Genomic DNA, 12915 nt, shown 5'->3' with positions numbered 1-12915 from the left:
TTCCTTACCCTCCTTGGGGCCTTTGCTGGCAGCTCCTCCCTAGCCCTTCTGTGAAGGGTGAGCTCTCTGCAAGTAGCGCTGCAGAGTCCATCTCCCAAGTCATGGCATTCCCCACCCCTGCCTGGGCAAAGCAGCTCCTGGTGACTGTGGACCAGGTGCTGGTGCCCACTGCTTTGCCCTGCCCTGCCCTGTATCACTGAGTTGCATGGCCTTGCCTGCTTCCTGTTTGTTTTTCCACCCCAGAGCCTCCTGATGCTCATGGACAGTCCCCTGAACCGGGCTGGCTTGCTGCAGGTGTACATCCACACACAGAAGAACGTGCTGATTGAAGTAAACCCTCAGACAAGGATTCCCCGCACATTTGACCGTTTTTGTGGTCTGATGGGTAAGAGATTCAAGCTGTTGCTTGTCTGTGTGACAGCCTGGGGAGGGAGTTGGGGAAGCCAAGCCTTTCTGGGAAGACTGAAGGAGCAAGTTACACCTGCTTCAACAAACCTTCAATTCCAGGAGAAAAGCAGAACAATTCTACAACGAGTCTGGGGATGCAGACCCCAGGGATGCATTGTTTGCGAGAATTGAGATAATTAAATGAGAGTGAGTTAAGAGAGCTCTGGAGCCACATTTCAGGGGTATTTCCATGAGGAAGTCTAATGGCTCAAAACAGTGGAAACAAGGAGTCTTAGAGATGAAATCTTAGGGTGATTTTTCCTAGCTCTTGCTTCTGAATGTAGGATGGAGCAGGAAGATTTCTCATTTTTTATCTTGTCTCCTGCCAGTTCAGTTGCTGCATAAACTCAGTGTCCGATCAGCTGATGGACCGCAGAAACTTTTGAAGGTAAAAAAAACTTACGGGTCTTTTAGAGGCAATTTCCTGACTGCTCCCAATGAGTTGAGAATGTGGTAGGGAATGGCCACATGTTGAAGACTTAGAGCTTGTTAGTCCCTCACTTGGGCGCTTTGTATTTCCATATCAGCTTTGTCATCTTTTTTCTGGATTCCCAATCCAAAACATCTACTAATAAAAGTCAATCTCTCCCTGATACTGTACTAACATTCCCCCCCACTTTTGCAGGTAATTAAAAATCCAGTGACTGATCATCTTCCTGTGGGCTGCATGAAGATAGGCACTTCTTTCTCAGCTCCTGATGTGACAGATGCACGCAAACTGGTTCCTGAAGAACAGCCTGTTGCTATTGTTGTGGGAGCTTTTGCCCATGGCTCGGTAGGTCTCGTGCGCTTGCACACACCATTCTGATGTCCAAGCAGGACAATGGATCCATCTTATGGGGTGTTTTTCTTGTCAGTACAGATTCCTAGCAGTGAAAGTATACTAACCTGAGAGTAGTGTGCACTTGTTTAAAGCTTTTTCTGGTGCTGTTTGAAACAATTTACTACCCAGGCACACGGAGAAAGTATGACAGGGGAGGGATCACTCTATTCTAAAGCATCTACTACTTTCCTATCAGACACAGGCAACTGGGCTAGACAGACCTTTGGTCTGAACCCTTCCTCCTCCCCCTGCCTCTTTCTGTCCTCCCACCTCCGCTCCCATATGACAGTTGTATTTGTTGTGCTATTTGTTTTCACTTTTTCTGACATTAGGGTTTTAACTTTTGTCAAGGCAATTCTGTTCTCCTGTGGTTTCAGCAGCAATGACATCTGGCATTAGAGGTTGTTCTTGACTATCCCAGAGGCAGCTGCATTTCAGTTTTGTTTTTTGGAGGTGGGGAGAGTGCTGTGTGCATGCTAAATGCTAGGGCTTCTATAGCAGTAGAGGGCAGTAGCTCACTAGGTGAAAGGGTTTATTTTTGCTTCTCCCTCACTTTTTCTCTCCTTTTCTTCAGCTGGATGTTGACTATACAGAGAAGATGGTTTCTATCAGCAACTATCCTCTTTCTGCTGCATTGACTTGTGCCAAGATCACTACAGCCTTTGAGGAGGTTTGGGGAGTGGCATGAGCCCTTTTGTTCTTGCCCTGGTGAAAATGGACTCCTTACATATTGCAGATTTTGGTGCTGTTTTACTGAAGTCTGTATGTGAGACAGCCTTCGGCTCCTGTCCTTTCCAAAGAGGAGCAAGTGCACAGTTGAGAGTTTTTCTCTGCTACTCCTGAGGGTCAGATGCTAAGAAAGGCCCTTCAGGGGTAGCTGTTTACTTTCAACATATTAAAAGCTATTTTGATACATCTGTACGTTTGGACAGTTCTTGTATTTGGTAAAAGGCACAGGAGAAATTCTGGAGATATTCTGAAGGGTGTGGGTTTGTTGCAAGGAGGGAACTAGATTTCTCTGCTTCAGCTGCAATGGACAGTATGGGCAGGAGTAACAGAGCCATGCTCTGCTAACCCGCTGGCAGCCAGACACTCTACAGCTCATATGGTACAGGTCTTGAGAACTACTGTGCCAAGTGGGGGGGGCTTATACTTTTCACTCATACCTATCCAACAGAAGAAGCAGCTTGTGAATGAGTGAATAAAAACAGATTTTTTTATCTGGCATAACTGAAACGTAGAAAAGTCAGGATGTGGCTCCATTCCCATGTAGGGGCTGTGTTGAGTGCTTTACAATCATCTGATACCAGCAGAAAAATGGGAGTGTCCACCAGGGGGCAGTAGAGAGATAAGGCAACATGTAGTGTGGGGGTACTGGAGGGAGGTTTTCTCCTGTATCCCTTGTCCTTGGATCTCTGACCCTGTGCTCTCTCTTCCCCCCTCCTCACTTTGAAAGAAGGGTTGGACTTCAACACAGCAAACTTGGCAGGCAAGGACTCCAAACACCCTTGTGACAAATGCACACATGGTACAATCTGGAAGAGATAATGAGTCAGGATTATAAACAAAGCAATTTCCAGCTGAAAGCACTAATCTCAATCCTGATCTACAGCTTTGCTCTCCCATCATTCTAGCCTTGAGCTCCTCTCAAGGTGTTAGATTGAAGGCTCTCTCTCTCACCTTCTGGCTGTTACTCTGCTTTCTTTAACTTTTCTTTCCGTGGCACAAGCATTCTGTGGATGTAAGGCAACCCAAACAGTAAGGTGAGGAACAGCACATGGCCTATGAAATAAACTGAGCTGTAAACCTGTGGAGAAGAAAATCATATTAAAACCTCTTCTGCTTGCTGTACCTTCAAGTTAGGAGAGGGGGGAGGAAAAAAAAAGGCATTTTGAGACTTGTGTACCTTCAGCCACTTGTCCCAAGTGAAAAGGCAAAATGGCACTAGGGAGTAACCCATGAACATCCAGTGGTTAGTCTGCTGCAGCACATAGAAGACAGGCTTCAGGACAGTGATAGAGGCCAAAGTGCTCAGTGCAGGGCTGTTGCGCACCAGACTGACAGCCTGAAAAAAAACAGAAATTGGCCACTAGAATTCCCCACCTGTAATAAGACCTCCTGGGGCAACCTATGCAGGATTGTTTGCATTCTATGATTATTGAATTAGACTCCACTGCAGTTCTCAAATACTACATCTGAAGGGGGTGAAATGCTCTATCCAGCTCAGAATTTTATTGTTAAGTCTGCTGGAACTAAGTATAAAAGCCATAGTTTAAGTGATGAAATGAAGTTTTAGCAGAAGCATCAAGCTTGTGTGCTTGTCTTGCCAGCTTTGCAGTTGCTAAGAGCTTCAACTGCCATTTGTTCAAGCACTAGCATTCCTCTGCCAGTTTGTATGGTAGTGACAGATAACTGATGCAGAAACTCAGTTTACTGAGTGCTTGCATGCACCAGCCCATATGCCAAAAGCTCGTAGAACAGATCAGTTTTGTAGTTGATTCTCATAAACCCTCCCCTGTGGCAGTTCCTAAAAGCTGCTGCAGACTTAGGAGTAACTAGAGCCCACAGGAACTTGGGTATGGTGGGCCCTCCCCTTCTAATACACCAGACAAAACTTACCTGTTTTTCAACAATGACTATAAGGAGCTCCATTTGGAAGCACACCAGGTAGCCAGAATGCAATCCATGCCAAATAGCCAGAAAAAACAAAGCTAGTGCCTGTGACAGTAGCTTGTTGCCAAGGAACTTCAGCCGCTTGAAGATGTAGCTGGATCAGAGATGCAACAACTCAGTGCAATTCTAACTGGTTAGTTACCCTCCCCTTTCCAGGCTGGAGACATAGGGCACAGGAGACTGAATGCCTCTTAGTAACCTACGGCCAGTGAAACAGGACAAATTCTGCCAATCTACATTACCCCTGACTTGATGGAATCCTGACTGATGGGGAGAGTTCGCTCTGCTGGCAATGCCTGCTTAGTAGGAGCATGACCAAGCATTTGTCCAGCTAAAAGCCATCTCAAACCACCAAGCAATTTCAATAGGACTCCTTAATGCACACAAGACTGAAAGTTGTTCACTCCATTTTAACATCCCTGTCCCAGCCACGGAGCCCATCAAGCCCCGCATCCCATTTGCAACTCTGGCTGGGTCTGGGTTGAGATGATACTATATGAAACAATCTATATCTCCCCTGCTCACCGGGCCACCCAGGCATTAGTGTTGATGTTGAAGGATGCGATGGTTCCTGTAAACAATGGTGTTGTTTCATATAACCAGACCTTCATATTGGCACAGGCATCCCACTTTGGCTTTCCATTCTCATCCTGCCCATTGTATCCAAGACCAATGAGGATGCAAACGCCTTCCTGTGACAAACCACATGATAAGGGAAAAGCAGCACCCCCTCCTAGAGAGGCCAAGGTTAAGCAATCGCAAGATCTCCTCCAGTGGCACAACCAAACAGCTACCAGCTACTTCCCTGCTTGCTAGTAACAGCAGAACTGAGTAGCCACTGGCTAGCATCCATTCTTTGTCCAGAACAGATTGACTTTTATTAGTAGATATTTTGGATGGGGAATCCAGAAAAAAGATGACAAAGCTGATATGGAAATACAGAGTGCCTGAGCAAGAGACTAACAATAGAGGGAGGGGGGTGAGGACGGGAACGCAACTAGGTTACAGGCGATACATGACTCCCTCCCCTCAGTGTCACGGCAGCCCTAGGGGAAGAGGGCAGAGCTTAGCAGCTGCAGGGGCTCAAACTTTAATGCATCTGTGTTGCATCTTAAAAGGGTAGATTTTTACAGAGTACATCTGCCTTCCAGACTCACCGTGACAAGCCAGCAGGTGACATATTTATAGAGTACCACTTTGCCCCAGACCAACATGTAAAAGCAACGGAACCAGAAAGACTGCTCCTGCAGAGAATTAGAAAGAATCCATGAGAAGAAGGAAAAAAAAGAAAGGAGTTGAGACTTGAGTGAGAAATGGCATTACTAGACTTGAGTGGATGGTATCTCTTTTATACTAGCTGTTCTAAAAGTTAAGGGAGACAGCTAATATAGCTGCTACAATCTAATGCAGGGGCACTCAACCTCTGGCCCACAGCAGAGTGTCATTCGGCCTGCAGACCTCCCCACAGGTCTGGAAATTTGGTGGTGGGGGAGTGGTGCCACTGCTCCCCTGTTCCTAAACCTCTGGAACTATGGGGAGCCCTGAGTCCAATGTGCTGGATTTGATACCTGATCCCAGCACACAGGGCTGGGTAGAGGCAGCACCAGGACCCAGGGCCCAATCCTGGTGTGGTGGACCAGCAGAGGGTAGCACCAGGCCACCAGGATTCAATCGCAATATGTTGGGGCCAAAAAAGGGCACGCCTCTGGGACCCAATCCCGGCACACAGGGGATGGTGCTGGGCCCCCAGTCCTCAATCCCAGTGCGTGGGAGACAGGATGGATGGTGCTGGGCCCTTGGGAACCACTGCCTGAGCACAGGGAACAGCAGCAGCTGGCCCAGGATCTAAGACCCATTCCCAGTGCACATGCGGGTGGTGCCAAGCCCCAGGGTCCAATCTGCAAGACCAGCCCCACACTACTTATCTGGCCTGTGGGGCCAAAAGGTTGAGCACCACAGACCTAATGTAATCCGACTGCTGTAAAGCCACAAACCACCAGACGCACTAACATAGCTATTCTGGAAAGACTTTGGACTAAATTCTAGAAATAAAAATCTTAAGTACACATTTGCTCATGGTAATGTAGAATTGCCCTTTTTTCTAAGGATCTCAAATATTTAGATCAGTCTCCAGCAAAAATGAGTAGATCTGCACAGCCAGCTGATTTTGCTGGGTAAGCTTGAAGTAATATGACAGAGAGGCAGGTTCCTGAATGAATGCTGGCACTGGGGACATTTTGATTTATGAAGTGTCCATGATATCTTTGTGACTTCCATACTTCCAACAAAACCTAAGAAATGATATGCAAAGAACTTTGTTATAGTAATGATTAAAGACTGGTATCATTAAAGGATCAAGAAATGCAAATGTTACGGTTCCAACAGCAACACTAATAGGGTTGTTCTACAATTATCATTCTATTCCTAGAATTCTGGTTCAATTTGTAATCAGATATACTGCTGTTTTTAATTAGATGCAGTCCACAACACCTGCAGTAAGAACTCCATTAATACATATGTTTAAGAATGCCTAGTTTTACATTCAGGATCAGTTACAGGTAATCTCAAAAAAATGTTTTCATTCAGTTTAATCTTCCTGTTTTGTGTAGCAAGTGCCCTCTAAAGGAGCAGATTAGCTTCTACAGCTCTAATGACCAAGGTTAGCCACTTACCAGGAATTTATCAGAGAGAAAGTATTCGTCAGAAACATATGGGCTCAACAGGGTGTAGATTACCAGACAGATGAGGCCTAAGGTCAGGCGCTTGAGAGCAGGCACAAAGCTGGGAGGAAGGAAAAAAATGTGGAGGGTTAATGGGTACACAATGGAGAGAAAGACACCAGACCCCAAAACAAAAACATTTAAAAGCAGAAGTAAAGACAAGTGCTGGGATGGGCAGGCAAAAGAAATGGTGTCCAGTGCAGCTGCTGCATCCATTGGTAAATTGGTATCCCACCAGGTATGGGATGAGCTTTGCAGAATAAGTGATGTCCCAGGAAAATGCTAGCAAGTAATATGTTAAGTTCCTGGTCTGCTCTTTGAAGACTGCCTCCCCCTCTAAATTACCATTAAGCCCAGTGCTCCCACATGGCGCTGGATGGTAACGTGCTAGGAAGTGTGTTGCATGCCTTGTTAAAGTGTTCTGGCATTTCAGGAGCGGGTGCCAGGGTGGTTCTGGTTACCTGTTGGGTCTCTGGCCTGGAACATCAGTCATCTCACCCCTTGTCAGTTTCTGATAGTCTGTCATGGAGAACTGGGGCCCCACCATGAAGGCACCATAGAAATAGGAGAAGCCCGAGACCTCCAATAAGGTAGGAACTCCCCGGACTGCAAATCGCTGCTGCTCTGGGGTCAGGGCCTCCTATATTAAAATGAGAGGGGTTAATGTGACCTTGAAGGGGCCCCAGAATAGCTCTAGGCCAGGGGAAGGCAATTATTTCGGCTTGAGGGCCATTTAAGGAGGTTTGGTGAGCTGTTGAGGGCCACAAGTATAGCCCTGCCCCTTGGCCACCATCTTGGGACCAGGAGTCCGGTCCCTAACCCCTGACCTTTGCCACCAGAAGTCCCTTCCCTTGCCCCCTGGAAATACTCTTTTTGGGAGTGTGGTTGCCATCTTAGAACCAGAAAAAAAAACCCAACAACCATACAATAGAAGTCAAACACCTACTACAACATACTTTAATTTTATTACAAAAAATATTTTTGTCATAATTTGTGTTTGTGTACTGTGTATACAGGTGATTGCATAACAACTCAAAATGAATTCTTAGCTTTTTATATAGTGTGTAGGGGGGTGGTTGGGGGTGTGTGGGAGGGTGTTTATGATAGGGTATGGGGGAGTTTGTGAGGGGTGTGGATGTGTAGCTCTAGAACACACTGCCCTCTCCTGCAATCAATGCAGGCAACACAAGGGTAGGGTGGAGCGTGCACATCTGTGTGTGTGTAGTTTGTGATGTGTGAGGCAGGATGGGAGGGGTGTAGGGACCCCCCCACACACACTCCCCCCATGGCACAGCAGCAGGTGGGGACACTGGTGCCTGGCTCTGGCCAGCGTACATGCTGCAGAGGAGTGCAGCCCCTGTCGGGCCACTTATTTCCCCAGCACTCATGGGGCACAGGAGGGAAGCCCCAGGCGCTGGAGCTGGCTGCTTTCCCTGCCCCAGCCTGCTCCAGTGCCTGGGGCTTACCTCCTGTTTCCCTGGCACTCCAAGTACTCACAAGGTAAACTGCCCAGTGGGGGCTGCGGTCCTCACAGCGCTGGCTGGAGCCAGGCACCAGTGCCAAGCAGAGTGCCCCTCCCTGCCTGCCAGAATTGCCATGGCGGGAAGTGTTCCCATACACCTTCTCCCTCACACCCACACCCTGCCCACCTGAGCTCCACGCTGCAGTCAGCCCCACACTGGGCCCCTTCTGCCCACGAGAGTGGGAGTGAGGCATAATAGGATAATGTTGGGGGCAGGTATAGGTGCCTCACTCCCACTCTTGTGGGTGGAAGGACTGGATGCAGCACAACTTGTTTCGGGGGGTGGGGTGGGGGGGGTGCTGCAGATTGGATGAAAAGTACATGGCAGGCCAGATCTGGCCCATGAGCCATAATTTGTCCGCTCCTGATCTAGGCTCAGCATTTGCAACCTGTTACCTTTACAACTGGAAATTTTAACTTTTACATTTAGGGTACTATCCAGTTTACTGGTTTCAGATCCAAGCCCTTGCCCTCCCCACCCCCGTAACAACACGATCCTCACTTGAGACCTCTCATGGGGATCCACATTCTCAGGTAATACCTGAACAAAGGGCATGCCACATCCACCCCCTTCAGCGTACTAAGTGCAGTAGAGCTTGCAGCCCTACTCTCTGATCCCCATGCAGTGGCATGCACACACCCATGCTTCTATAAGTCCTAAGGGCTAGGATGTGAATGTTTCCTTGCACAATCTCACTGCACAATTCACTTGCAATTAACTTTACCTTGGGAAATATAATTGTACTTTGTTCTCTTATAATCACTAATGATTGCGTGGATGCTGATGACAGAGCAATGCCCAGAATGGGATCTGTGGAGGTGATACCCTAGGGTAGGATTAGGATATTGCAATAAAGATTCCAATCTCTCTTCCTTCATTGAGAGAGAGTCTTTCCCACACTGAGCTCTGGGATGACTGCTACTTTGCTGTTAGGGTTCTGCTAACGCCACCCTAGATAAGAAGCAAAGAGTGAGGATTTGCAGGGAAAGGTAGTCCTATGACTAAGGAAGGAAAAACCAGAGAGATTGCATACGAAACCAAACCAATGCTGAGTGGTCTGCAAGCCTGGGCAGTAATTTCCATAAAGGAAGGCCTCCATTATGCTGGGAACCAGGACTCCTGAGGAATGGATTTTATAGGGTTTGCAGGGAAGAGAGTAAGATACTAGTTCAGCTTCCAAAGTTAAGGTGCTTTTCCCATCTGTAATTCCTAGTGTTCCCAGGCCAAACCTGCAAAACAATTCCCTTCAGACACTTGCAGATGCCTCCCTCACAGCTATGGTTTTGCTGAGCTGTGGATTTAGCATATACCATCTCCTGCCAGAGGCTCACTTAACTGGCCTCCAGCTCACAGGAAAGGAAAGGAAGAAAAGAGGGGGCTTCACTCACCACAACTTGTCCTCCATCATAATAATCGATGGCTAAACCTAAATAAAAAAAGAGAGAAAAATTATGCCAAGACACCTATTGGACACGTGGAGTTGAACATCATGGATTCTGGCACCCTCACTTCAGGCCAGGGTTTGAATTCAGTTTGTGGGGATGGCAGGAGAGTCATGCATCACTTACCAATCAGTTTGAGAGTCAAGACACAGTGTGGCATGGTCCACTTGATGTCGTAATGCTCTGTGGCTGTGAAGTAATAGCCAGCCATAAGGTACGTCTGAAAGAGACCAAGGTATGGATTACTCGGGCTCTGCCTCCTCCTGAAGAGTTTGCTTCATCACTCCCAATCACTCTTCTCACTCCCAATCACTGCTGGGAAGTGAAGAACTGAGCAACAGCAGGCTTCCTCCCTTAGATGGATGCAGAAAAGAAAGAGATTTACCATCTGAAAGCAAAATGTGGTGCAGACAGCAGTGATTGTGCGACCCATAAGTCTCAGTACGAGGAACTGGATCAGGACACATAACAGGGAGTGAAAGAACTGTGCCCCTATAGAGAGATATGAACCAGGAATTAAATCACAGCAGGTCCTTTCCCACTGAAGGAAATTCTGGTCTCCATAGTCTCTTTCTCCCCCTTTTTGCCCCTGGTCTCTCTTACCGAAGTTGAAGTAGGCAATTGAGAGCCCTGTGAGAGTGTTGTACAGGTGAATGAGGTAGACCTCCTTCTGGAAGAGGAAATAGCGCTGGAACAAGGCAAATGGGTACCCTGAGAAGGGAAACAAAAACCAAAACCAAAACCGCCAACATGACTCAGTGCAAACAAGCAGAGAGATTTGTTATGTAGTTCTAACTCTAAGCCATAATGTTTTGAGATCAGTTACTACATATACATATCCTTGGCTGTTCTTTCCACCTCTTGAAGCATTACTCTATATGTTATAATATACACAGAAAACTGTATTCAAAGAATATTATTAAGTCAATGTGTAGACCACAGGTGTCAAACTGATCTTGGATTCTCAGCTGGATCCAGACAGTGTGGCTCCTTACAAGCAGGATCTGGCCCAAGGCACAGGACAGGAGCAGTCACCATGATGGCAGTGGCTTGACAACCCTGATGCAGACCCACCAATTAGGAAAGCCAGAATATGGTTGCATGTGCAGCCTTAAATCAGTCCCCTTGTACACATACATTATGAAACAGTCTTTAATTGTGCAACAATATACTATTTCCCCACAGGACCCCTGTCTGTCTCAGTGCACAAGATGCTGCTCAAGGGCATCAGGGCTGTAATTCAGGAAGCTGTTGGTCTATACGACCCATGCTTCTTGTTGCAGAAGTTAGTGAAGAAGTTAGATGACTGAAGAAAGAGAAAGGACAATCATATACTTAAGGCAATCAAGTGCTGCTCTAGAAAAAATGGCTAGAGTTCCTGCATAATGCTGGACAAGTTAAAAGAATCCAAATTTGTCACATGTCCATGAGTTGTGTGTTCCTCCTTCCCTAAGTGTCCTGAGGTGCAAAAGTGTAGATCGCACATCACTGCAGCTAACATCTTGCATTTTTCCTAACATAACTATTTGGTTATGTAACTTTATCATCTTTCAACAGGAAGACAGAGAGGGACTTGGACTTCCAGTCAATCAGATTTCTGTAAGTGTATAGCTCTAGCAGGTTGTCATACTTTTAGGGAGACAGAATATATGCTTTACTAGAGTTTCACAGACATTTGATGGTAGCAAAAAAATCTGTGGTAAGCCAGGCACTTTGGATTCCATTCCAGGCTCTGGATCCTTCTCAAATCTGGCTCTGTCCCGCTTGGCTCCTTGTCTCAACCCTGTTCCTTCTCCTTGCCTATTCAGTCCCAGGCTCTACTCTCCAGGTTTCCTATTCTAGTATACTTGTTCAGCTAATCACTTCACGCCCCACCCTCCAGACCTTAAATCTCATCCAATCTCTCGCTTCCCAAACAAACTCTTAGTTTTCTATTCTGGGTGTCTCATCCAATATCAGTCTCCTTCCCCCACCTTTTCCCAGTCTCCTTACTAGCTAACCCCAGTCCCCTCGACTCCCTGCCCAGTTCAACTCACTCTCAACTCCCTTCTGTCTTCCTTCAAGTAGTCCCAGTCCCAGTTTTCTGACCTTCCTACACCATCAATCCTAGACTCATCATTCTTAACCCTGTGGGCTCTCTGGCCCCTTCCAATTCAAACCAATCCCCCTACTCCTTGAAATCAGATGTTTTCTCCCTCATCCACTTCACTTCCTTGATCACCAGACATCTTGTCCCAATCGACTACCTTCCTTCCCCTTTGGTTCAGGTTTTGTTCCATCTGCAAGTGATACAGAAGCTTCCTCCTCCTCCTTTACATTGCCTAGGTGCCACCAGGAGAAAGAGGAAAGCCAAGAGCCCAAGGATGACAGGACCCCTTTGTTTCTAGTTCCCGTTTCCAACCTTGCTGAAGCCCAGAGCAACTTGTACAGGGAAAGAATTTGTATGGAACAGTTAGGATAAGGATGACCCTGTCTCAGGCAGGGGGTGGGTTAGATGACCTCTTGAAATCCCATCCAGCCCTACTTTTCTACAGTTCTATTGAATCTGTGAGAGCCTTTCTGCGCTCTTGTAGCCAACATGGGGGAAAACAGCCCTTTACCTTGGATTCAAGTAGCAGGTGGGGAGGCGGGCAGCTGCTGTGGCTCTGACCTGTGCTCAGATCTGCTGCCATTCCCTGCCCCCCCCACACACCTGTTCCTTGCTGCCTGTGCTGCCCTGCTTGCCCCCCGCCACCTTTGCCTCCCCTAGGCCCAGCACTTACTCTCAGTTGCAGCTCTAGCTCCAGACCTGCTCCAGTCTGAGGCATAGAGCACATAGTGGCTCCGGCCCCCACCTGGGCAGGCAACAGCAGTTGTGGTGGTTGTAGCACAGCTGCTTGGCCAGGCAGGGGCTAGAACCACTGCTTGCTCCATGCTCCAGGCTGGAGCAGTGCTGGAGCCATGACTGAGGGTTAAGTGGCAACAGAAGGAGGCAAGTAGCAGGCATGGGCAGGTACTTCAGGGTGCAGGCACAAGGGAAGACTGGTTCTGAGGGGGCACAAGTACAATAGGAGGCAGGTGACAGGAGAGACACGTGGTGGTGGGGACAGGGAGCAAAGGGCAGGAGTTAGGCCATTTGATTCCCCCCCCCAATGCCTGCCCCACATGCCAATGCTTTCCCTGCTGCAGCAGTGAGGGATGAATTTAAGACTAACCTCCAATAATTAGATTCTATACATAAAATAATGTAGCAAATTTGTAATATTCCATGTATAGAATCTAAGTACTGGGGGGGGAGGGGGGGGGGG

At 47.5% G+C, this 12915-nt stretch overlaps 2 protein-coding genes and 1 long non-coding RNA gene across 4 annotated transcripts in view; 2 read left to right on the top strand and 1 right to left on the bottom strand.

The window, feature by feature from the left end:
* EMG1 (EMG1, N1-specific pseudouridine methyltransferase) overlaps nt 1-2186 on the top strand; it is a 9906-nt gene extending 7720 nt beyond the window's left edge. Inside the window, exon 6 of the mRNA XM_019526836.1 lies at nt 1845-2186. Within this exon, the coding sequence (XP_019382381.1) occupies nt 1845-1958 (114 nt within the window). The 3' untranslated portion in view covers nt 1959-2186. The remainder of the gene's footprint in view (nt 1-1844) is intronic.
* LOC109304346 lies at nt 299-1106 on the top strand. Its single transcript, XR_002099367.1, has 3 exons — nt 299-385; nt 782-835; nt 1073-1106. It is a non-coding gene; the product is annotated as an uncharacterized LOC109304346 (long non-coding RNA).
* A 278-nt stretch (nt 2187-2464) lies between the features above and the next one.
* Nucleotides 2465-12915, bottom strand: part of LPCAT3 (lysophosphatidylcholine acyltransferase 3) — a 25309-nt gene continuing 14858 nt past the window's right edge. For both annotated transcript variants that reach the window (XM_019526835.1, XM_019526834.1), the window contains exons 2-13: nt 10232-10339; nt 10014-10120; nt 9755-9848; nt 9575-9612; nt 7125-7303; nt 6616-6724; nt 5101-5187; nt 4469-4635; nt 3890-4037; nt 3177-3335; nt 2951-3077; nt 2465-2805 (exon numbers count right to left, since the gene is read on the bottom strand). In XM_019526835.1, coding sequence (XP_019382380.1) covers nt 2961-3077; nt 3177-3335; nt 3890-4037; nt 4469-4635; nt 5101-5187; nt 6616-6724; nt 7125-7303; nt 9575-9612; nt 9755-9848; nt 10014-10120; nt 10232-10339 — 1313 coding nt within the window. In that variant the 3' untranslated portion in view covers nt 2465-2805; nt 2951-2960. The remainder of the gene's footprint in view (nt 2806-2950; nt 3078-3176; nt 3336-3889; nt 4038-4468; nt 4636-5100; nt 5188-6615; nt 6725-7124; nt 7304-9574; nt 9613-9754; nt 9849-10013; nt 10121-10231; nt 10340-12915) is intronic.

The sequence above is a fragment of the Gavialis gangeticus genome, unplaced genomic scaffold, assembly GCF_001723915.1.
Source record: "Gavialis gangeticus isolate Ggan-Ray unplaced genomic scaffold, GavGan_comp1, whole genome shotgun sequence".
NCBI classification, from domain to species: domain Eukaryota; kingdom Metazoa; phylum Chordata; order Crocodylia; family Gavialidae; genus Gavialis; species Gavialis gangeticus.
This window is presented reverse-complemented; position numbering and strand designations above follow the sequence as displayed.